Source organism: Cynocephalus volans, chromosome 7, assembly GCF_027409185.1.
Source record: "Cynocephalus volans isolate mCynVol1 chromosome 7, mCynVol1.pri, whole genome shotgun sequence".
Lineage (NCBI taxonomy): Eukaryota > Metazoa > Chordata > Mammalia > Dermoptera > Cynocephalidae > Cynocephalus > Cynocephalus volans.
Genome location: NC_084466.1, coordinates 3,010,918 through 3,032,937, shown reverse-complemented (window position 1 = coordinate 3,032,937; position 22,020 = coordinate 3,010,918). Strand labels below are relative to the sequence as shown.

Here is a 22,020-nt window from a genome sequence, read left to right as displayed (position 1 = left end):
GTCTGAAGCAGCCCGCATGGCTCACTCTGTCCTTCCAGCAAAACTGAGGACATGTTGCTTGATTTCATTCCGATTTATGCTTTCCAATTCAGTAGCAATTGAGAATCCATTTTGTTTTATTAAATATGGAGAAAATGATGACAGTTCTGACAATGCCCCACCCCCAAGTCTGGTCACTGGAGAACTCATTAGACCAGGCAGAGACATAACTGGATTCTGGTCTGGAGATCTGGTTCTGGTCGGCATGGAACCTTTTCTAGATGATTCCTTTTCTAGTGGCATTGCACAGGTGACCTTAGCAACCATTTCTCCTCCCAGTGAATGAGGCTGGAATCATCTGACAAGGATTTCCAAGCAGTCGTCATACAGAGGCTTCAAAAAGCCATTACAGGTTCTCTGGAAACAAAGAAATAAGACTTACGAAAAATAGACAAGTGGAAAGTACAGGACTGAGGAATAGAATAACTGAAGTAAAACTCACTGGATGGGCTCAAAAGTGGAGTGGAGATGACAGACGACAGAATCAGTGAGCAACGGAGAGAACACAGACCCAAGAGAACGTGCAGGATGCCAAGGGCTGTCCACTCTCCTGAAGCTGTCACGAGGCCGAGCAGACAGCGTGTCAGTGGTAACGTAAGTGCAGTGTGGCAGTTTCCTTGTTCATTGCCTTCCCTCTCTGCTGCCTCCTGTCTCTGTGTCTCTCCTTCTGTCTCTGTCATCTCTGAAATGTCAGAATCACATGAGGTCTGCGGCTGATTCTGGCCACCTTGTGAAACTTAGGAAACCAACATGACGCAGCCCTACTAGACATGCAGGGCTTATGGATGGCTGCATAAAGCAGGCGACAGGAGCCTGACGAGGCCCGAGGGACCAGGCCAGCTGGTTAGGGGGAACCCACCTTGGAGCCAGCGATTTTCCTTAGTGATAAGGACATGAGGGCTGTAACCAGACCTCGCTCTCAGCAGCACTAGCTGGACTGATGTCCAGATACACACAGAGAGAAAACTGAGCCTGGGACACCGAATGTGGACAGTCCAGGGCAAGGGCTGGGCAGCAGGTGCCCACCAGCTGGCCTCAGGCAAAATGGCAGTAACAGGAACCTGTCAGTCATGACAGGCAGGGATTAAGGCTCTAAGGTAAAAGCAAGAGAGTCATTTCTATCACTTTGCCTGCAGTGATAATATGTCCAAGTTTTTTTTTTTTTTTTTTTTTCAGGATAGTTTGTCTTAAATGTTTGATTCTTACATTAAATCAATTATATTATTTTTTGGTTCTAGATTCTACATCAGCATCACTCAACTTCACATTTGGTAGCTATAATCAAGAGATTTATGGTACGTGGACTGTCATAGGCACAGGTCCTCAATTCATTAGTTCACTATATAAATAACATAATACGTGCCTGTACATGCCATGTGTTGAGATACAGCAGTCACCCAAACAGACCACATACTCTGCATATGGGGCATATATTGTATAATGCAGGGAGATATTCTGTAGACACAGCACTTAAGTAAATTGCATGTGTTTGGCAGTGATAAGTGTTATGAAGGAAAACAGAGCAGGGCGGGTGTGTGTGGGGGGGTGCCAGCACGTAGGGCAACAGAACAATTTTGGATTGGGTTGTCAGGGTAGGCGTTACTGAGAAGGGACACTTGAACAGAGACTTGATGATGGATATGAGCAAAGGAAGGGGTGAGGTGAAGGTCAGGAGGAGAGTGTTTCAGACAGAGGGATTAGCTAGTGCAGAGGTCCTGAGGTAGGAGCCTGTGGCAAGTTCCAGGAACAGCAGAGGCCAGTGTGAGTGGGAGAGCAGTAGTTAGCTGATGAGGTCAAGGAAGTAACAAGAGAACAGACTGCGTCGGACCTGCTGGGCCACTGTAATGACTTTGGCTTATTATTATTAGACTTTATTTTTTAGAGCAATTTTAGGTTTCCAGAACAATGGAGCAGAAAGTAGAGTTCCCATATACCCTCCCTTCACCCCCCCCGCCCCGTTTCCCTTATTATTAACATCTTGCATTGGTGTGATACACCTGTTACAACTGATGAGCCAGTATCGATACATTATTATTAAGTCCATAGTTTACATTAGGGTTCACTCTGTGTTGTACATCCTATGCATCTGACAACTGGTTAGCTCTGTTGGTTAGGATGGTATTGATAACACCAAGGTCCAAGGTTTGATCCCTGTTACCAGCCAGCTGCCTTTTTATAATGACATGTATCTGCCTTATTGTATCATATAATTTCACTGCTCTAAAACCCTCTGTGCTCCACCTAGTCATCCCTCTCTCTGCAACTTCTTATCTTTTCACTGTCTCTATAATATTGTCTTTTCCAGAACGTCATATACTGTAGCTGGAATCATACAGTACGCTGCCTTTCGGATTGGCTTCTTTCACTTAGCAATGTGCATTTAAGGTTCCTCCACATCTTCCGAGATCAGACGAGATCAGGTGTGTTCAGGATGGTATGGCTGTAGACTAAGGTTCCTCCATATCTTTTTGTGGTTTGATAGCTCATTTCTTTTCATCACTGAATAATCCCACTGTACGATGTATCACGTTTGTTTATCCACTCACCTACTGAAGGACATCTTGGTTGCTTCCAAGTGTTGGCAATTACGAATAAAGCTGCTGTGAACATCTGTGTGCGGGCTTGTACGTGGACGTAAGTTTCCTACTCACTTGGGTACCAACAAGGGGCACACTGCTGACTGTGTGATAAGGCTAGGGCTACTCTGTGAGAAGCTGCCCATCTGCCTCTGCAGGATTGCACTGCGTTGTGTTCCGACCAGCAGTGCATGCGAGCTCCTGTTGCTCCCCGTCCTCACCAGCATCTGGTGCGGTCAGTGTTCTGGATTTTGATCATTCTGTCAGGTGGGCAGTGGTGGTGGTTTTGACTAGCATCTCTCTGATGACGTATGATGCTGAGCATCTTTTCACATGCTCACTTGCCATCTGTGTCTTCTCTAGTGAGTTGTCTGTTCAGATCTTTTGCCCATTTTAAAAATTGGATTGTTTCCTGATTGTTTAGTTTTAATAGTTCTTTGTATATTTAGGATACAAGTCCTTGGCTGGATGTGTGTTTTGCAGATACCTTCTCCAGGCTGTAGTTTGTCTTCTTGTTCTCTCAAAGGACTTTGGCTTTTCCTCTGAGTGAAATGGGGAGCTTTTAAGGATTTTGAATAGAGGACTGACTTGACAGGTAAATTATAAATAAGCAATGAGATATTTCAGTTACAGTAACTTGAACAAAATAAAATTCTTGTGCATGTATTAGTAGTCTTTAACTAATGAAGATCAGTTTTTCTAAGTGATTTTTAAAAAATTTATTTCCCAAGTATAGACTGCTACACATCTTATTCACAGCCATGGCTCTATTTATTTCAGTGCACACTCTGTTGACAATTGAGTTCTGAGTGATAATGATCTTTTTGTCACATTTTTATTACTCAGAGCTAACATGAAAGTCCCAACGGGCCCCTGAGTTCTTTCATGGAAAAGGCTTTCATGGCTTACAAGTGTCCCAGGCCAGTGCTTCCTCCTCTTTCCTCTTTTCCCCTGCCTTGCTCTAGGGCAGGGCTCAGCTGCTATTTATAGAGAGAGGTGCTTAACCGTAAGTGTTCTCAGCTGTTTCTAAGCCCCGTATTCGGGTTTCTTCCTCTGGGGGAATGGCTCCCGTTGGCTTCATCATCTCCTCTGCAAAATGAGCCAGCCCTCTTCGCATGTCTTCAAATCCCACAAGCTCGCATGTGGATTAAAATAGGTTTTTTCCAGGTAGTCGTGTCCAGTCTTCTCTACTATGGCTCTGAGGCTTTAACTTGCCGTCAGTGCAGCTTTTTGGGCAGCTTAAAAGCCAAAGGCGATCTCTTTGGCCAGGAGGGCAGGAGCAAGGCCAGCACGCAGCCCTGGAGCTCTTAGTGTTGCCCGTTGGTGTTGCTGTGTGTGGAGGGGAAGGCAGGAGGATGCCGCAGAAGCAAATCTGAGTGGTGGAGGCGAAGCAAACGCAAAGCGGCAGGGCAGCCGCAGTAACCCTCTGAGACGTCTGACAGCACACATCTAAACAGTGCTGCACCGTCAGGGACCGCATGGCCGGGGTTAACACCCTCACCTGCGGTGTCCTGATCAAAGGCAGGACACAGAGTTGTCACTGAGGCACATAGCAGATATATGAGGCCGCGTCCCAGTCAGAGAGCACGTGCTCACAGGGGGCCTAACTCCACCTCTCTTAGAAGGTTCTGAACCTATGGGCCTGCACTATTACCATCAGGATACACAGCAAGTACCCATGCTGGATTTATTAGCACCTATCCATCAGAGGCCACATGTCCCCATAGGCTTCCTCAACAGTTGACAGTAAGAAAAGATATCACCATCCACTCTGAAATGCATTTAGGAGGAGAGGAAACATGCCAAAGGATCGATACAGAAACAAAGGAACAATAGAGAAATGGAGCTTAAGGAGAAAGTAATCAGTAGCTTATATTTACAGAATACCATGCCATAATTTATAGATTGTTTTCATTAGGTCACAAGCATAAAGATAAAAAAAAAAAAAAAAAAAAAAGATGATTATTGCATATGAACAGGCAAAAACTTAAAAAAAATCTCTGACTACAAGACTCAATTTGAGTTGTCTTATGAATCTGTACTGCTGTTTTCCTGTATCAAGATCCTTCAAAGGCACAAGAAATGGCCACTATTGATAGAATGTGCTGATACTTCACCAGTGGCTCAGCCCAGCCACACCTGCTTCACTGGTGTCTACACCCCTGCAGACTGACCTTGAGCTGTGGCAGGGCACATGCTCTTTTCCTGCTTGCTCTCACTTGACAATTAACATACATTATTGCAAAAACAAAGTACGACTCAGTGGAGAAATTTATTCTAGTTTATCTGATGAATGTTTTATCCTTAAATATTTTCTTTGTCCATTTTTGGTATTGGCATGAATTTGGGACCGTTGCCACCAGCTCTGAAGGATTTAACATGTGCTTTTGGAGTTTGTGGGAACCAAGCCTCAGGGGATACATGAATTAATTTAAGCAATGTAGTCTTGTTGGTCCTCTTCTTAACATTTCATTTCTTGGGCATATCTGAATTTAGACTGGGAACCAGAGATTTTGTACATTCCTGTTTGTTATTAGCCTTTGTAATTTGGCCAGTTTCCTACTTATGGAAAACATTTTGTTTTTCCCCTAGCATTCCTTCTAAGACTTGAACTTTGAGATTTGTTGAAGAAGAAAAGCAAAATAAAAACGTGCTTTATTAAAGGCTTTAATTTCTTTCAGTAAACTACCTGTTTACCAGGCTACTCATTTTCTGGAAGTAGTTACCTATCTGATATTTAGCAACCATGTCTTGAAATTTCTGCCTGCTTCATTTGTTTTCCAGTGGATTTGGAAGAAGAATTGTGTCCAGCAGAATTGCCCAGTGAAAACCACATGCCTGCATTCTCCTTCCCTCTAACATCACTGACTGTGGAGTGCGCACAGAGTGCTGGGAATGAGAACAAGTCCCAGTCAGGAGACAGCTGCAGTCTGATTAGAAAAAAGCAATGACTGCCATAGAATTAAAAAGCAGGTGAACCGCTAAATGCTAAGCAGAGTCTCAGAAGGTGCACATCTTTAGACTTTCAGCCCCAGCACTGCGTCTTGGCATGGGGTGCAGCCTTATCTGTGGTTTTAACTTCCATTTCCCTGATAACTGACGATGTTGAATACTTCTTCATGTGCTCACTGACCATTCATATAACTTCTTCAGCAACGGATGAAGGGGGACTTTTAACTATCTTGTTTTGTATCACAGTGTTCCAAATATATTTTTTTCCATTGCAGCCTCACCCATGATCTGAGTTGCCCTTGGTGACTCACCATCCTTGGAAACACCATGGACTTCTGAAATGTGACACCAATATGCAGTTCCATCTGCCTCTTCACCTGTAGAGGCCCAACTAAGACGTCACCTTCTGTGTTGGTCAAGCAGCTGGCCCTGCCCTGGTCCTGTGTGTACTCGCCATGTTGTGTGCAGGTCTTCCCTGGCTCTAAGAGGGCAGGGACCTTATCTCTCTTGCTTTCACAATGCTTATAACATGATCTGCCATGGAGTCTAGGCCCAATAAATATTGCTGAATTGGTTTATTCTCCATGTGATCCTCCTAGCAGCTCTCTGAGAAAGGCTGTGTTTGCTTTAAACCAGAGATAAGGGCACAGACCCAGAGAGGTCAGGTGACCTGTCCAAGATGACACAACATGTTTGTTACAGAGCCAGGCACCACTTGCTATAAAGTATTGACTCTCTGACATTAGTTTTCTGAACAGGCATGTTGTTTAGGTACAGTGTTCTTTGAACTAGCTAGATGTGTACAGAAGACTTTCCAAGGGATGTGCTGGCACAGGATAGTTTTAATGAAATCCATTTCCAGACCCTCCACTTGCATATGCACTCATCTAAAAGTGACCAGCTGAGAAGGTGCCTGTGGCCGTGGAAGACAAGAAACTGGGTTGGCTGTCCCACCTCCCCTTTCACAGGGGGCTCTTCTCCCACTTCCACATAAAAAGGCAGACCTCTCTCTTATTTCTTTTCTTCCTGAGGTGTACTGCTGCAAGATGGAATACCTCCAGGCCACATGACAAAGGGACAATTAGAACTATCCGTGGTGTCGAGGAGTCAATGAACTTAATGCCTAGAATTTTGTAACTCAAGGGCTTCCACTTCTTAGCTTTCACAGAAATTGAAGGAGACCTTAATGAAGTTGGTAATTGATGATTTAAAATTTTTTAAATTTATGATAGATCATATTGGACTTTGGCCATATAACTCAGAAGGCTTGAGAGAACTGAGTTACATCATAATAAAACTCCTCCAGTTTTTATGTACTTATTTTTATGTACAAGGTTTTTCAGCATCTGCATAAAAAACCCCAAGATAGGAAAACAGTAGATGCTGGACCACATCTCACTCTAGCAAAAAGTGACAGTCATCTATGTGTAAATGAACTAATTTTTTAAAAAGCCCCATACATTTCATTAAGATATACATTCCAAAATAAAATTATGCATTTTATATTTAGTAATTATTGAAAACTGTAATAATTGTTTCCATGATTTCTGTACTCATAATAGCTGTGTTAACTCAATTCAGAAGAAAAATCATCACAATTAGACCCTTATGGCTTAATAATCTCATCATTTGTGGTATTACATGCTATAAAGTTACTTGAATGTTGAATTATTGATGACTGCAACATGGCTCCTGGGGAAATACAGGGTTAGGTTCCTGCAAGACTCTAGTCACAACGTTTTGTCAACCAATCAGCACATAACCTTATTTTGTGTGTATTTTTGTTCAAAGACAGCTTATTTAATATATATTTCTTACAAATAATTATATGCAGTATCTTTATAATAAAACACTTTTTCAGTTACAGCATATGATTGTACTAGTTTAACTCTGTCATACATACCCATAGTACACATACACAGCATTCACATAAACACAGATAGTAAACACATAGTACTGTAAACACACACTGTATACTGTGGAAAAATGTAAATACAGAAAGTCCTGAAAAAAGCATTAAGCAAAGATTAAGCATTTAAGGTTTTATAAAAACATTAACTAAAATCTTACTGTGGATGGAACTGCAGGATGTGTGATGGTCAGTGTCCATGCGGTGTAACTTCTTGACCTTGGCTTGCCCCATGAAAACCAAAGGAGAGGCTGGGGGAATATATCCTGCAGATGAGGAGCAGGACAGTGAGGGTGGCATGCCATGGTCTGGCAGTTCTCCTCAGGACATTGGCTTCTGCAACTTGTCGACAGTGTCGGCACCTTTCAAACTGGCTCGAAAAACTGCTTCAGCCTTGTCTGCCTGGCCTTTCTCCTCAAATCTTTAAGTGTCTCAGAATACGGGACAAATGCAGTGGAGGTTAGGAGCTTAAATGTGAGGCTGCGTTCAAGCACAGGGTCACATTCTTCCATGTCATTGAAAATTTTTTCCAAGGCAGAATTCCACTCTGATATTTTGGCCGCTGTGAGAGGGACGATTCTTGGAGTCCTAGGCTGACTTTCATCACTGACTCTGATGCTGTGTTTGCCCATCTCATCCAGGTCTTTGTTGGTGGGTTCTACTGCCTTCTCTGCCAAAAGTTCCTCCACGTCTTCTTCCTTCATGTCACTGAAACCTTCTCCACTTATTTGCTGTGCAATATGCATTATGTTTTTGACACTGTTCTTTATATTTTCTGTAACACTTTTGAAGCCTTCAAAATTTTTCACACAGTCTGGCCAGATATTTTCCCAACACTTATTGATAGTAGCCTGCTTGATGCTGTCCCAGGCTGAGCCAACATAATCAATAACGTTGCGTATGGTGACTGCTTTCCAGGAGTCTATCACGGTGGTTTCCTCGTTGGTGTCAAGAGACTCATAAGCCTTACTATAAAGCTGCCTTATGTAGTGAGCCTTGAAAGCTTTCATTATACCCTGATTGAGGGGTTGGATGAGAGATGCAGTGTTTGGGGGCATGAAAAGAACTTCTATGTTGGGGTGGGCATTTTCACGTTCTTCATGGCAATGAACTGGGGCATTATCCAAAATCAATAAAACTCTGAAGGCAAGGTTTTTACCCTGGAGATAGCATTCAACTTCTGGGATGAAGCAATTGTGGAACCAATCCAAGAATATTTTGGATACCATCCATGCTTTTTTGTTCCACCTCCAATGGACTGGCATACAGTTCAGGTTTTTCCCTTTAAGTGCTGGTGGGTTTTGGGCTCTGTATACCATTAGGGGTTTGCACTTAAAGTCGCCCTTGGCATTGGTGCACAATAGCAAGGTTGCACAGTCTTTGAATGCTTTAAAGCCAGGGGCTTTGGAAGCCATCTGCATTACATAGGTTCGTTTACCAACATTCTTGTAAAACAAGCCAGTCTCATCAGCGTTGAAAATCTGCTCTTCCACGTAACCCTTTTCATGTATAATGCTTAGCAGGTATTTTTTAAATTCTTCTGCAGCCTCTTGATCTGCAGAACCGGCCTTGCCCGCAAGTTTAAAATTTTTCATGCTGTATCGCCTCTTGAAACGAGCAAGCCAGCCCGCACTGGCTGAGAAGGGTTTAACATTCTCCTGACCCTGGGTAACATGACTGTAAATTTCTTTGGCTTTCAGCCTCACAATGATACTGTCCACTATGCTTTTTTTATTGGTCATCATCTCATGAATCCACAAATTCAGCTGCTTTTCCATCTTTTCCATAGCTTCATCACGCACTATAGACGTTACTTTAGCACTTCCTGGAGCAGCCTCACGTACAGATCGGCGGATCTCCTCCTCCTTTTTCTGGATGTACCGTATTGTTGATTCATTAACATTGAATTCACGGCCAACAGCACTATAACTCATGCCTGAACGAAGCTTATCTAACACACGTATTTTCTCTGTAAGACACATCACAACCTTTCTGCGTTTAGGAACCCTAGACGGCACTTCAGCACTACGCTTGGGGGCCATTTAAAACAGTGAAGTCACCAACAAAAAGCACAAAAATTCAAAAAACATGACACTAAGTAGATCAAGAAAAGGACATTTGTTTATAGTACGAGAACTAAAACAAGAAGGCATAGGATGGCCTTGTTGACACCCAGGTGGGAATGTGCACATAAGGTGATTCAAATTTTTCACTGTTCTGCATGTTCTATAAATGAGAAAGTATAAGTATTGATTTTGGGGTTACATATGTTTTAGTTCAGAAATGGAGAATCTGTAAATGAATAACTGTATGGGTCTCTTGCAAAAAAAGATAAGTGTAATCAGTAAGACTTCCAAGCATAAAAATAGGTTGCATTAGGATACAATTTGGGGGCACAGTGGAATGGAAGTGAGTTAAAAGAAAAAAGAATTAACATCTGACTTTCAAAGAAGAGTTTTTCATATAGTTTGTAGATAGAGAATGGATATTGTTTCTCTATTAGATTCCATTGGATATATTTCTTAAAAAGAATGTCAGTTTCACTTTAAAATGCCGTTATCAGAATGTCAGAAATTACACTCTTTCCAATTAATTAAAATCATGAAGAAAAAATTCAGTTGTTAATTACATATGTGGTACATAATTTTTGAAAATTCTTTTAGGGAGGAAAGGAGCAAAATGGAACTAGGAGGTAGCTTTGCTTTTGCTGTTCCATTCCAATGAAAAAACAAATCTGTTCAATTTGGAGGGAAACATGTCAGAACTTTCTTGTAAGAATTTCTCAACTTCAGGGGAAAATAGGCCTAATTTCATCCCTCTTGGCATCTCTGAACACCCTGTTTTTGACTTGACTTGAGCGCTTTGAAATGAAACCACAGGATCCCTGTTAGTGGCTTGATAGAATGGAGTGATTTCCTCCTATAGGGCAGAAGGCAAAAAGCGCCTTGAATGTCCTCAAATGCTAGAATTCTGGATGATGCTTTAGTGTAAATACCAACACTTAATGTCTTCCCGTACAGTTCAGAACAGAAGTTTTCTTCTTAACCACTTAAAATAATCCTTAAGTACAAAACAAACCCCAGCTTTTCTGATGTTTCATGCCTCTCCTCAGACTGTGCCAGTCATTGGTACTCATCCCGGTTTCCTTAGTTTCTTGCCACGGAATCGCACGGTTCCACCGCGAGCCTGTTCGCGCCTGACCTCCGCTCTGCGCCTGGGGTGGAGGCTCCAGCACGATTTCTTCCGAGCCGCTTTATTCACTGTCATGCAACAAGTTATTTGGTTACTCATTCAAGAAGTACACGGCCTGTATTAGGGCAAAGAAAACACTGGACTGTAATCCCGACATGCATAATTTATGTTGCTAATTATCTTAAGTCGAAGCATTAGGAAAATAAGTACGCTGGCCAGGAACCTAGGCGAGAAACTGAAGGAACATCAGGTCCTTTCCCATGCCTTCGAGGGACACGCAAGCCGCCAAGGTCGAGTTCTCCGGGAACCCTGTGGGCGGGCCGGCGTCCGCTCGGGTGAGGCGGAGGTCCAGCGCCGGGCCTGCCGTGCTGTGTGTGGGGGCCTGAGGCCGAGGGGCTGGCGGGAGGCGGCGCCGCGCGTGGGGGCCGACTGGTGGGCTGTGTCTCCGGGTTGCGGCCAAAATCCCGGCGGGAGGCGACGGCGATGGAGGTAAGGGCCCGGCGCCGGCCGGAAGAAGCGGTGCGCGGGCCGGCGGGGGCGCGGTCTGACAACGTCACTTCCGGCGCCGGGCCCACTTCCTGATGCGGGGAGGGACCGAGATTGGTGCAGCCCGGGAGGAAGGAAAGAGGGTGAGGAGAAGCGGCGGCCGCGCGGGCTGGCGCCCGGGGCCGGCGGGGTTGCTCCGGGCCGCCGCGGCTCGCTGGCCGGGGCCGCCCGTCCGCCTTCCGTGCCGGGGCCGCCCGCCGGGCCCGGTCCGCGGCCTCCCGCCGCCGGCCGCGGCGCTCAGCGCTGTGCTCTTATGTTGCAGGTGTACCCGGAGCCCCGGAGCGAGAGCGAGTGCCTGAGCAACATCCGCGAGTTCCTGCGCGGCTGCGGGGCCTCCCTGCGCCTGGAGGTGAGCGCGCGGGGCCCGGGGCGGGGGCCGGGGCCGGGGCCGGTAACGGCCCGCAGGGCGGCGGCGGCGCGCGGGGAGGAGCCAGCGTGTGCAGCCTCGCCGGGCCGGTGGCCGACCGGGAGAAGCGGTCCCGGGGCTGGGGCTGCCGGTGGTTTAGCTCTTCAGCCGCCGTTCGCCTGCCGGAGCTGGGAGCCGACTTCCCGCGCCTGCTCCAGCTTCGTCTCCTCCGTGAGGGGTGCTCGGAGGACGCGCGTCCTCGGCAGGGGTCAGGCGAAGCCGGGCAGACATGAAACGGGCCCCAGACCCTGCTGGGCTCACTCCTTTCCCTGCTTTTTCCTCCTCAGACCACAAACTCGGTGGTTTTACTGGAACTCCAGCATTGAACGTTTAGGTTAGAGAATACATGTTAACCTGTGATTGGGGCTTATAAAACATGCTTTTGGGGAAAATGCTGGGCTGGATGTCTTTTTCATATTGCATGTTTTTGTAGTAGCTATTCTAAGCGTGGTATTTTCAGTCCTTCAGTGGCAGCTCCTTGAGAATTTCTCTTTCATCTCACTTTACCGTTTGCGATTTTTCTCATTCTTGGGGTAGTGATTTAGATCCAGAAATCTAGCTTTTCTTGGGAATTGCCGGCCGATGTGGTTGCAATCAGTTCTGTGTTTAAATCTCTCCTCTTATGTCTGCTGTTTTACCACTTTCAGCCTTGGTGTCTTTATCTGAGAACCAAGACGCATGGTACCAAGCCCCTGGATAACAGCATTTGACAGCATCTCTGACACAGCATGTTACATAGAGCGACCCACGGAGGTTTCCCTTCGTGAAGGACAGTCTCTTACTGTAGGTTTCTTGGGGAAAAAAAGTCTAGAAGTCATCAAATGTACAGGGAAGGTTATATGGAAAGTATATTTAATTGACATTAAACATGTGGGAATTGACAGAAGTACAGTACTACTGGTTTTTTGTTTTTGTTTTTGTTTTTTCTTTTTTGGCGGCTGGCGTGTATTGGGATCTGAACCGGTAACCTTGGTGTTAGCACCACGCTCTCCCAAGTGAGCTAACCCAGTCAGCCCCTGCTACTGTTTTTGTTAATGATTGTAAACACGAAGATATTTTATCATTGGTGGTATTTGATGTCAGTGAGGAAATCATTACAAATAAGTGAAAGTGTTTAGGGGATTTAAAAGGTGGAAAAGACATTGTTTCGGTAAGGTCTATCCCTCTGTTGTATCAGCTTGTCACTTTATAATTGAACTTGCTTATCTGGTAGCAATTTTTACTTTTTTTTTTTTTTTTTTTTTTTTTTACCTCTGTTGTGGGAATTTATTATCCTCTTCAAACTACTGAGTTTTCCTTATGTTACCATATTTTCGAAACTCAATTTGCACATTAAGATGACTTTAGTGTAAGACTTTTTGAGAAAATGTTGTTTTAAAGAAGTTAAATGTTTAAAAAAAGCCTGGATTTTAGTTTTCCAAAGGTTGCTGTTGATATTTCATATAGCAACTGTTTTTTGTAATAAGAGCTTATTTAAAGGTGCTCTAGAAGGGAGTTTATTCCCTCATATATGCCAGGCATTTAGAGTAGTGCTTGGCACATCATAGGCCTTCAGTAAATAGTTGTGCTTATAGAATGAGCTTGAAGTTGTGGTTGATAGCAAGTAAGTTTGCTTGTAAAGAAAAAATTACTGTACTAGCCAGCCATCATTTAAGGAGTCAATATCTCTTCTAGTAAATATAGGGGCCAGCCCGTGGCTCACGTGGGAGAGCATGGTGCTGACAACACCAAGTCAAGGGTTAAGATCCCCTTACCGGTCATCTTTTGAGACCAAAAAAAAAAAAAAAAAATATATATATATGTGTGTATGGGCAAATGTTAGTTTTCTTTCAAGTTCAGTATGTCACATTTAAATTCCTTATTACTTAAGAGATAATATAAATTAAAAAAAAACAAAACAGCATGGGTAAAACCACATACATTGGCCATTTACTGGGATTTTTAGAAAGTTAGTCTGAGAAAGGTACTCTGTATTGTGTGGATCCAACTCTGGCTTCCAGCCTTGTAATCTGTGTTGTGAAGGGACAGGGCTCTGCCCTGAAGGACTTGGTCTCCCATGTGTACCACAGTGCAGAAATTTCCCAGGGTTTTTAAAGAGAGATGAGCACTTAGCAGGGAAATATGCTTGCACTTTTGAAATGTGCTCTAGGATTTACACATTTCAGTTTTACAAAACTCTGAAAGGGGAGAGACAAGAAACATTTTGGAATTACAAGCATGAAACTTAAAGGTGATAGCTTAAGTTCTAAATTAGTTTTTGTTCTATAGTTTTAAATGACAAGGCTCTTTTTTCCAGGAATTAGTTTAGACTGAATTGTGTTTTTAACAGACTATTTTTGGTGTGTGTATTTTTTAGTTTACTGCCAGTTTAAACTCTCCTCTAAGATTTTTGATGGGAAAAGAGGAGCTGAACTTTTGTGGTTACTATATCAGTTATTTATATGCACACACGTCTTAGTGGTAGAAAATCATATATTATCCCCCAATGTGTTCTGATTATGAAAGTAGTTTTATAAATGAGTTTTAAAGGAATATTATGCAGTTTGCATTTATTGTTGAACTTTGAGAGGCACTGTAGGAAAAAAATTTTTAATTTGGAAAATTAAAAAAATTAAATATTGGACAATTTTGTGTTGGAAAGCAGTGCATACAACTTAAACGATCTCTTCATTTTCTTTTTCTTTGTTACCTAGCATGCATCTTTTAAAATCTTTTTTATTTTTTGGTTAGAACAAAAAAACTGGGCACAACAATTCCAATTTTTATCTATTTGTATCTCAAATACAACCAAAATAATAAATAATAAGCATAATAATAATAATGGTGCATGTAGAGTCTTGTTGAAGAAGTAACTTAGTGGGGTAAGCCAGGAAAGTGATAGGACGTTTTTTTGCATTTCCTCAGGTGAAATAGCCACAGAGAAATCAAGATTAATTTCTTTTTTCCTGTTTACTCTTTTACTTTTGAGTTCTGATTCAAGTGTTGCAGCTACTAGAGTGTGTGTATGCATTTGCTTTTATTGGTCCATTCAAATGATTACAATATATTAGCTTCCAAGATTTTCCCATCCAGTGCAACCTTATCTAATTAAGCGTCTGAAAACTACTGAAGCAGGCGAAATGTAACTAGCAAAAGCAGAGGTTACCTTCCTAGGAAAAGCCATTTGGTTAAAGCCATCACACTTGTGAAATGTTTACCAGCTTTTTATTTCAAGATCTAAAGTTAAAGATATAACATTCTAGTTGTTTAAGTAGTATATCATTAAATTAAACCTAGATTAATAACATGTAGTTTTAGGGATATCGGCAACAAAATTATTATTTAATATGATATAGCTATTAATTCTGATTTAGTTCTGTTTAAAAAAAATGTCCACTGTTCTCGGTATTTAGTGTATTCATACATATTCAGAAATATGTATATAATATACATGTTTTTTATAGTTATGAATCTTGAAAAGTTGACAGAAAAGATGGACTTAAGCACTATTAGAAATTCAGGTATTTAAGTTTATTGAATTTTCAAGCTGCTGTAAAATCCAAATTATAATTATGTAGTGAGAGCTGTTCCCCCAAGTAGTTATTTTTCATTGTTTCTTAGTATAATCCTCTACCCAGATGGGATCAGCCATTCATGAACGCAGGAGGGAATTCTTTTGGATGACTAAAAAAGGGTAATCTTGACAGATAGTTTAATATTAATGAGGCTTTTCTGCTTAAGAACTGGCTGTGAACTCCCATACAGTGTCACCTAATGTTACCTTCCTTGGTTTGAAAAGGAAAACATTTCCTATGAAACTGGATGAGCTTGTTCTCACAGTTGCCAAGGAGAAAAGGGAATCTGTTAAATGTAGGCAAACCAAAGCTCTTCTTTCTCATAGGCCATTTCTGGCACAGGTGTGTTTGACCCGATAAGGAAGGTAACCCTAATATAATTAATACTTCTCAGGTTCTTGGTATACCAGCTTATACTTAAACTAAACTATCTGCTGGTTTCAGAATTGCTGTTCATTTATTTAACTGTTCCTCTGGAAAAGTGGAAATCATCCAGAGTCCCGGGAGGTTCAGAACAGAAATCTGCTCTTTTCCCTTCCTCACTGCTGGAAATTTTGCTGCATGAAATATAGATCAGCTCTTCACATAAAGCTTGCTCTGCAGTTACTCCAGTTTCTTTTTCTTTTTTAAAAAATGCATATGTTTTATTTTTTAAATTGACAAATAATTGTATATATTTATGGGATATAATGTGATGTTATGATATAGGAATACATTGTGGAATGATTAAATCAAGCTAATTAACATATGAATCACCTCACATACTTATCAGTTCTTATGAGAAAATTTAAAATCTACTCTTTTTAGTAGTTTTGAAATATGCATTACGGTGGCCATTCTGTGCAGCAGATCACTAAAACTTATTCTTCCTGTCTAACTGAAACTTTTTACCCTTTGACCGACCAATATTTCCACTTTCCCAGTCCAGCCCCTGTCCCTCCCACCGTCCCCCCAGCCCTGGTAATCACTATTCTACTCGCTGCTTTTATGAGTTGGACTTTTCATACTTCACATACAAGTGAGATCATGTAGTATTTGTCTTTCTGTGCCTGGCTTATTTCACTTAGTATAATGTCCTCCACGTTTATTGATGTTGTTGCAAATGACAGGATTTTCTTCTTTTTTTTAAGTCTGAATAGTATTCGATTGTTTATACCACATTTTTTTAATACATTGATGGACACTAATGTTGTTTCCATATCTTGGCTTTTGTGAGTAGTACTGCAATGAACATAATATTTCAATTCCTTTGGATATATACCCAGAAGCAGGATTGCTGGATCATATGGTAGTTCTATTTTTAGTATTTTGAGGAACCTCCATACTGCTTTCCAAAATGGCTGTACTAATTTACATTTCCCCCCAGCAGTGTACAGAGGTTTTGGTAGTAGCCATTCTAACAGATGTGAGGTGAAATCTCATTGTGGTTTTAATTTGCATTTCCTTGATGATTAGTAATGTTGTGCATTTTTTCATTTATCTGCTGGCCATTTGTATGTCTTTTGAGAATTGTCTATTGAGGTTTTTTGCCTATTTTTTAATCAGGTGGTTTTCTTATTGAATTGAATTCCTATATGTATTTTGGATATTAGCCCTTTACCAGATGGATAGTTTGCAAGTATTTTCTCGCAGTCCGTGGGTTGTCTCTTAACTCTGTTGATTATTTCCTTTGTTGCACAGAAACTTTTTAGTTTGATGAAATCCCATTTGTCTGTCTTTGCTTTTGTTGCCTGTGCTTTGGGGTCATATGCAGGAAATCATTGCCCAGACCAATGTCATGGAGGTTTTTCCCTGTTTTCTTCTAGTAGTTTTACAGTTTCAGGTCTTATGCTTATGTCTGTAATACATTTTGAGTTGATTTTTGTATGTGGTGTGAGATAGGATTCAATTTCATTTTTCTGCATGTAGATATTCAGTTTTCCCAGCAACATTTATGGAGGACTGTTTTTCCCCATTGTGTGTTCTTGGCACCTTTTTCAAAGATCAATTGAAGATAAATATGTTGGTTTCTTTCTGAGCTCCTTATTTTGTTCCATTGGTGTATGTGTGTGTTTTTATGCCAGTACCATGCTTTTTCGGTTAGTACACTTTTGTTTTATACATATATATATATATATATATATATATATATATATATATATTTTTTTTTTTTGTCTTTTTTTGTGACCGGCCGCACCACACTCAACCAGTGAGCGCACCGGCCATCCCTGTATAGGATCCGAACCCGCGGCGGGAGCGCTGCTGCACTCCCAGCGCCGCACTCTCCCGAGTGTGCCACGGGGTTGGCCCTGTTATATATTTTGAAGTCAGGTAGCATGAAGTCTCCAGCTTTATTCTTCCTGCTCAGGGTTGCTTTGGGTATTCTGGGTCTTTTGTTCCATAAGGATTTGGGGATTTTTTTTTTTTTTTTTTTTTTTTCTGTTTCTGTGAAAAATGCCATTGGAATTTTGATAGAGATTACATTGAACCTGTAGATTGCTTTGAGTAGTATGGACATTTTAATGACATTAATTCTGCTGTATTAACACAGGATCTCTTTCCATTTGTGTCTTCTTCAGTTTCTTTCATCAGTGTTTTATATTTTTCAGTATAAAGATCTTTCATCTCCTTGGTTACATTTACTCCTAAGTATTTTATTTTATTTTTTTGATGCTATTGTAAATGGGATTTTCTTAATTTCTTTTTTAGATAGTTCGTTGTCAGTGTAGAGAAAAGCTACTGATTTTTGTACATTGATTCTGTATCCTGCAACTTTACTGAATTTGTTTATCAGTTTTGAGAGGTTTTGGTGGAGTGTTTAGGGTTTTCTACATGTAAGATCATGCCACCATCAAACAATTTTATTTCTTCCTTTCCTACTTTGTACCTTTTACTCTTTTTTTACCTAGCTGCTCTGGCTGGGACTTTCAGTACAGTGTTGAATAGAAGTGGCAAGAGTGGGCATCCTTGTGGTGTTCTTGATCTTAGATGGATGAACTTTTATGGAATTTGATAAGAATTTAGGTTTTTTTCTATGTTTGTAATGTTGTAATAAGGTAAGATGTTATGTGAGGTGGCCCTCTTGAACTGTATGTGTCTAGATGAGGAAAGCTTTGTCACATGCCGCCTTATGTGTTCTTCATGTGATGTCGTGAGTTATTACAGCCTCTGTTTCACGGATAAGGACACATGGCTGCATGTTAGTTCTCACCATAACTGCCATGTGAACCGCTGTTGGGTTTTTAAACAATACTGATGCTTGAACTCCATCTCCAGAGTTCACAGGTTCAGGTCGTGGGGAGTGGGGTGGGATGTGGGAGTCTCCACACCTGAATTGAACAGACGAAACCCCATGGGGCTGTGTAACTGTGCTGGGGCAAGGATCTAGGCATGCAGACTTTGTTGGGGCTTCTCCCTCTGTGCAGTGGATGGCCTTGCTTACGATCCTTCCTGCAGAGGTTTGGGATTGAAACATTGAGCACGTCATTTGTTCACATTAAACTCACCTGTGTTTGTAGGTAAGTTGTTAACAGTTACAAACTAATTTATGTCACTGATGACCGCAGATAAGCCAGAAGTGGCAGATTCATGTACGGGAAATAATGCTATAGTTAGTTCATTTGTGTTTACAGCTGTGAAAGAAAGCAGTTCCCTTGACTATGAGACTGTTTAGGATGAAGTGTTCTGACTCTATACTTTATGACTATTTTGGTAGCATATGGTGGAAATACACTTTTAAAATATCCATGACATCATTGTATACATAATGTTTTGTAACATGCTTTAACTTGATACAGCATGACTGTTTTTTCCATGTTAATATTTGCCAACCACTTATTTTAAAGGCTGCCTCTTAGTTTGTTGTAATAATCCCCATTTTTGGATGTAGAAGTGGTTTCTAAGTTTTCACTGTTGTAAACAGTGAACCCTGTGATGGACATTTCTGTACCAATCCCTTCATCCTTGATTATTTTTGTAGGATAAATTCCCTGATAAAGCACTGCAAGGTCAAAGGTGGGGACATTGAAAGGCTTTGAACACCTACTACCATATTGTCTTTGGAGAAATTTTCTTTGTCCCTAGAAGTATGTAAATAGAAATACTTCTGCTTGCCTTGCCAGTAGTGACACACGTGAGCACTCCTTCCCAGGCTGTCCTGTGAGTTTCTTACACCTGTTCTGTGCTTTCTTCCCTCTCAGGAAGATGGAAACCTCTTACAGATAAATATTTTGGCTTATCTTTCTTATATCTTGCTCAGTTCCCCACATTTCTGGGTACATGTGAGGCACTCAGAATTTCCTGCACTGGACTTTTGAAGGAGGATGTGAAGGAAAAGCTACGAGGATAGGAAATAAAAGTTGAAAACCTCAAAACTTGGCAATGTTGCCGTCCAACTTTAACGCAGGTGACCTAGGTCGTGCTGGGCAGGGGTGTTCTAGGGCTGCTCTGTGCAAGCAGGAGCTCTGGTTGTCGGTGCATCTTGAAACTGCAGAGGAGAGAAGGCTGGTTTTCCTTTGTGTATGAATGATGAGGTTTTCATTTTCTCTTTCGAAAGTTGGGAGAGTTTGAAAGTGGTTCAAGTGGGCTCTCCAGCATTGTAATGAGCTGGTATGCTTTAATGAAAGTGAAGTTTTGGGAAAGAAATTGACTTACCTATTTCTAAAACACTAATATTCCCTGTGTATTTCTGAAGGCCGAGTTTTTTAAAATTTATTATGTTGCTTTGCCTAATTGGCAGTTCTCTTCTAGACTTTTTAGCCAAGGTTATGATTGGGATTTTGTCCAAAAGAGTATTTAAAAAGTACTATTGAAAGAAAACATGGAGACAGCTTACATTGAAACTCCAAACTTGTTGATGCAGGCCTAAGAATTTAAATAAAAACAGAAGTAAATCTGTAGTTCCTTGCTAGGGATGGGATGCCCCACCCAAGTACTATCTTTGTCCTGGATTCAGACAGATGTATAGTTAAGCTGTTTACTAAAACATGGCATTGAAGGTTTATGAAGCACTGGAGATATGTTTGAGGCCACACACTAGTCTTTGTTTTTAGCTGAGCACTTTTTGTTGTCTTAACTCTGGTAAGAATGAAATCGTTGGTCAGGATGTAGTGTTTATTGACTGATTTATTGAATAAACTCTTGAAGTCAGTTTATTCATGCCTAGAACTTTCCTTTAGTTAAGAAAGTTGAGTTAAATTAAGTAACAAAAGGGTCATTCAGAAGAAGTGAGTAATTGTTCTCTGAATATTTTGTAGATATTTAAAAGCAAAGAAAGACAAATTCTACTCAGACATTGTAATCCTATTATAATTTTATCTGGCAAAAAGTGTCAGAGATGGCCTCTGTCTTATATCTTAGGGCCTCGCCAAACTGTCTTGAAGGATGTACACAATAGTGTCACCTCTGTATCCAGGCGGCATTTCTAGTGTGAACAACTAGACTTTTCCCTTCATTTCAGGTCTTTGGAATGTCTAATTGTCTAGGTAAGTGCTATCAAATAGAGATATAATATGAACCACACATGTGATTTTAAATTTCCTGGTAAGTGCAGTAAAAAAGTAAAAAGAAATATGAGTTTTAAAAATACATTCTGTTTAACCCATTGTATCCATAAAATTATTGTTTCAACATGTAGTAATGAGACATTTTCCTTTTTTTTCACACTGAGTCTTTAAAGTCTGGTGTGTATTTCTTACAGGCACAGCACGTCTCAGTTTGAAATAGCTGTGTTTGAGGTGCTCGATGGCCCTCGTGATAAGTGGCTCCCACTTTGGGCATGGTGAGCCTAGATCATTTAAGAGGAAGGAATACAATAGTCTTTGAAATGAGATGGAACCCACATGTGTTGAGAACAGATTATGTGCCTGGGTGTTTATATGTACTGTTTTTTTAATCATCATGATGCCCTGCAGAGAAGATGGCAGTTTCCCATTTTACAGATTAGGAGATTGAGACTTGAAGTGGTTAAGAGGTGCCAGGTCCCAGCCAAGCAAGTGAGAGGCTCAGGATTTGAACTCAGATCCAGCAGGTCCCTAAGCTGGCTGCTTCTCGCAAGCATGTTGCTACCTGGCATAGAATTAGTCACACTGTTTAATGATAGCAAGACCATATGTTAGACTGGCTCCTAGCAAGGACCACAGGTAAGTTCTCAGATTTACTGGGTTTTATGTCATGGCAGGTACAAGGATAGTGGGCCTCAGTCTTTTCTGTTTCAATATGAAAAGCAGCTGTGGTAATATTTAATTTTTTTTTAAAGCTTTTTATCGTTGTTCCATTGATTGTGTTCATAAGAAGAATGTGCTTGCTAAATAGTCATGAAATAGGGAGTCTAAGAGTTTTATGTGCACTGGATTTTTTTTTTCCTCTCTTTTTTTACAGTTTTGAGATTGGTCAAACAAGAGCTTTGAACACATGAAATAAGTGGTTTTCTTTAAGCTCGAGCTCACTTTTGCACTCCTATAGTGACTTTTGTTCAGGGGTCTATATAACCAAGTGGAATTAACAGGAGGAAATTACAGATGCTCCTGGTAGGTTTTTGTCAGAGCATTTTGTTTGTGATGAAGAGGCTAAGTTATTTTAAACTGTGTGGGTTGGTACTGTTTTTCAAATGAAGATTTAAGGTATTTGGGTTTTGATTTTATCCAAATTTAGCATGGGGAGCTCTATGTGTGTGCAGTGATACAGGTGACCGTGGAGATTGTGGAACAGCTCGTTGGTGACACTCTTTGAAAATGAATGGGGCTTGTTGGTAACACTCTTTGAAAGCAAATTTAAAAAGTAGAAAAAGTAAAAAGCATTAAAAATGCCTCTTGGTTAATATTGCTCCAGATTATATACCTGCGTGTACAAGTCCCTCACTCTTTGTAA

General features: G+C 41.2%; 2 protein-coding genes across 10 annotated transcripts in view; one reads left to right on the top strand and one right to left on the bottom strand.

The window, feature by feature from the left end:
• Positions 1 to 22,020, top strand: part of ARHGEF7 (Rho guanine nucleotide exchange factor 7) — a 158,913-nt gene that overhangs the window by 19,398 nt on the left and 117,495 nt on the right. For 2 of the 7 annotated variants that reach the window (XM_063103168.1, XM_063103174.1), the window contains exon 2: positions 11,477 to 11,563. The exons of 2 other annotated variants lie outside the window; for them this stretch is intronic. In XM_063103168.1, the coding sequence (XP_062959238.1) occupies positions 11,477 to 11,563 (87 nt within the window). Of the gene's footprint in view, positions 1 to 11,242; positions 11,298 to 11,476; positions 11,564 to 22,020 lie in introns of those variants that run through there. 3 more of the 7 variants (XM_063103173.1, XM_063103172.1, XM_063103170.1) reach the window with 2 other exon arrangements.
• On the bottom strand, positions 99 to 11,166 carry LOC134382549 (tigger transposable element-derived protein 1-like). Of its 3 annotated transcripts, none has more exons than XM_063103175.1 (3): positions 7,638 to 11,166; positions 482 to 721; positions 99 to 396 (listed from the first exon to the last, which is right to left on the bottom strand). In XM_063103175.1, the coding sequence occupies exon 1, from the start codon at positions 9,516 to 9,518 to the stop codon at positions 7,842 to 7,844; it is 1,677 nt and encodes a 558-aa protein (XP_062959245.1). In that variant the 5' UTR covers positions 9,519 to 11,166; the 3' UTR covers positions 99 to 396; positions 482 to 721; positions 7,638 to 7,841. The 3 variants fall into 3 exon arrangements, with proteins under 3 accessions (XP_062959245.1, XP_062959248.1, XP_062959246.1); XM_063103178.1 differs by lacking the exon at positions 482 to 721 and having other exon boundaries at positions 7,638 to 10,783; positions 10,879 to 11,166; XM_063103176.1 differs by lacking the exon at positions 482 to 721 and having other exon boundaries at positions 7,638 to 10,783; positions 10,892 to 11,166.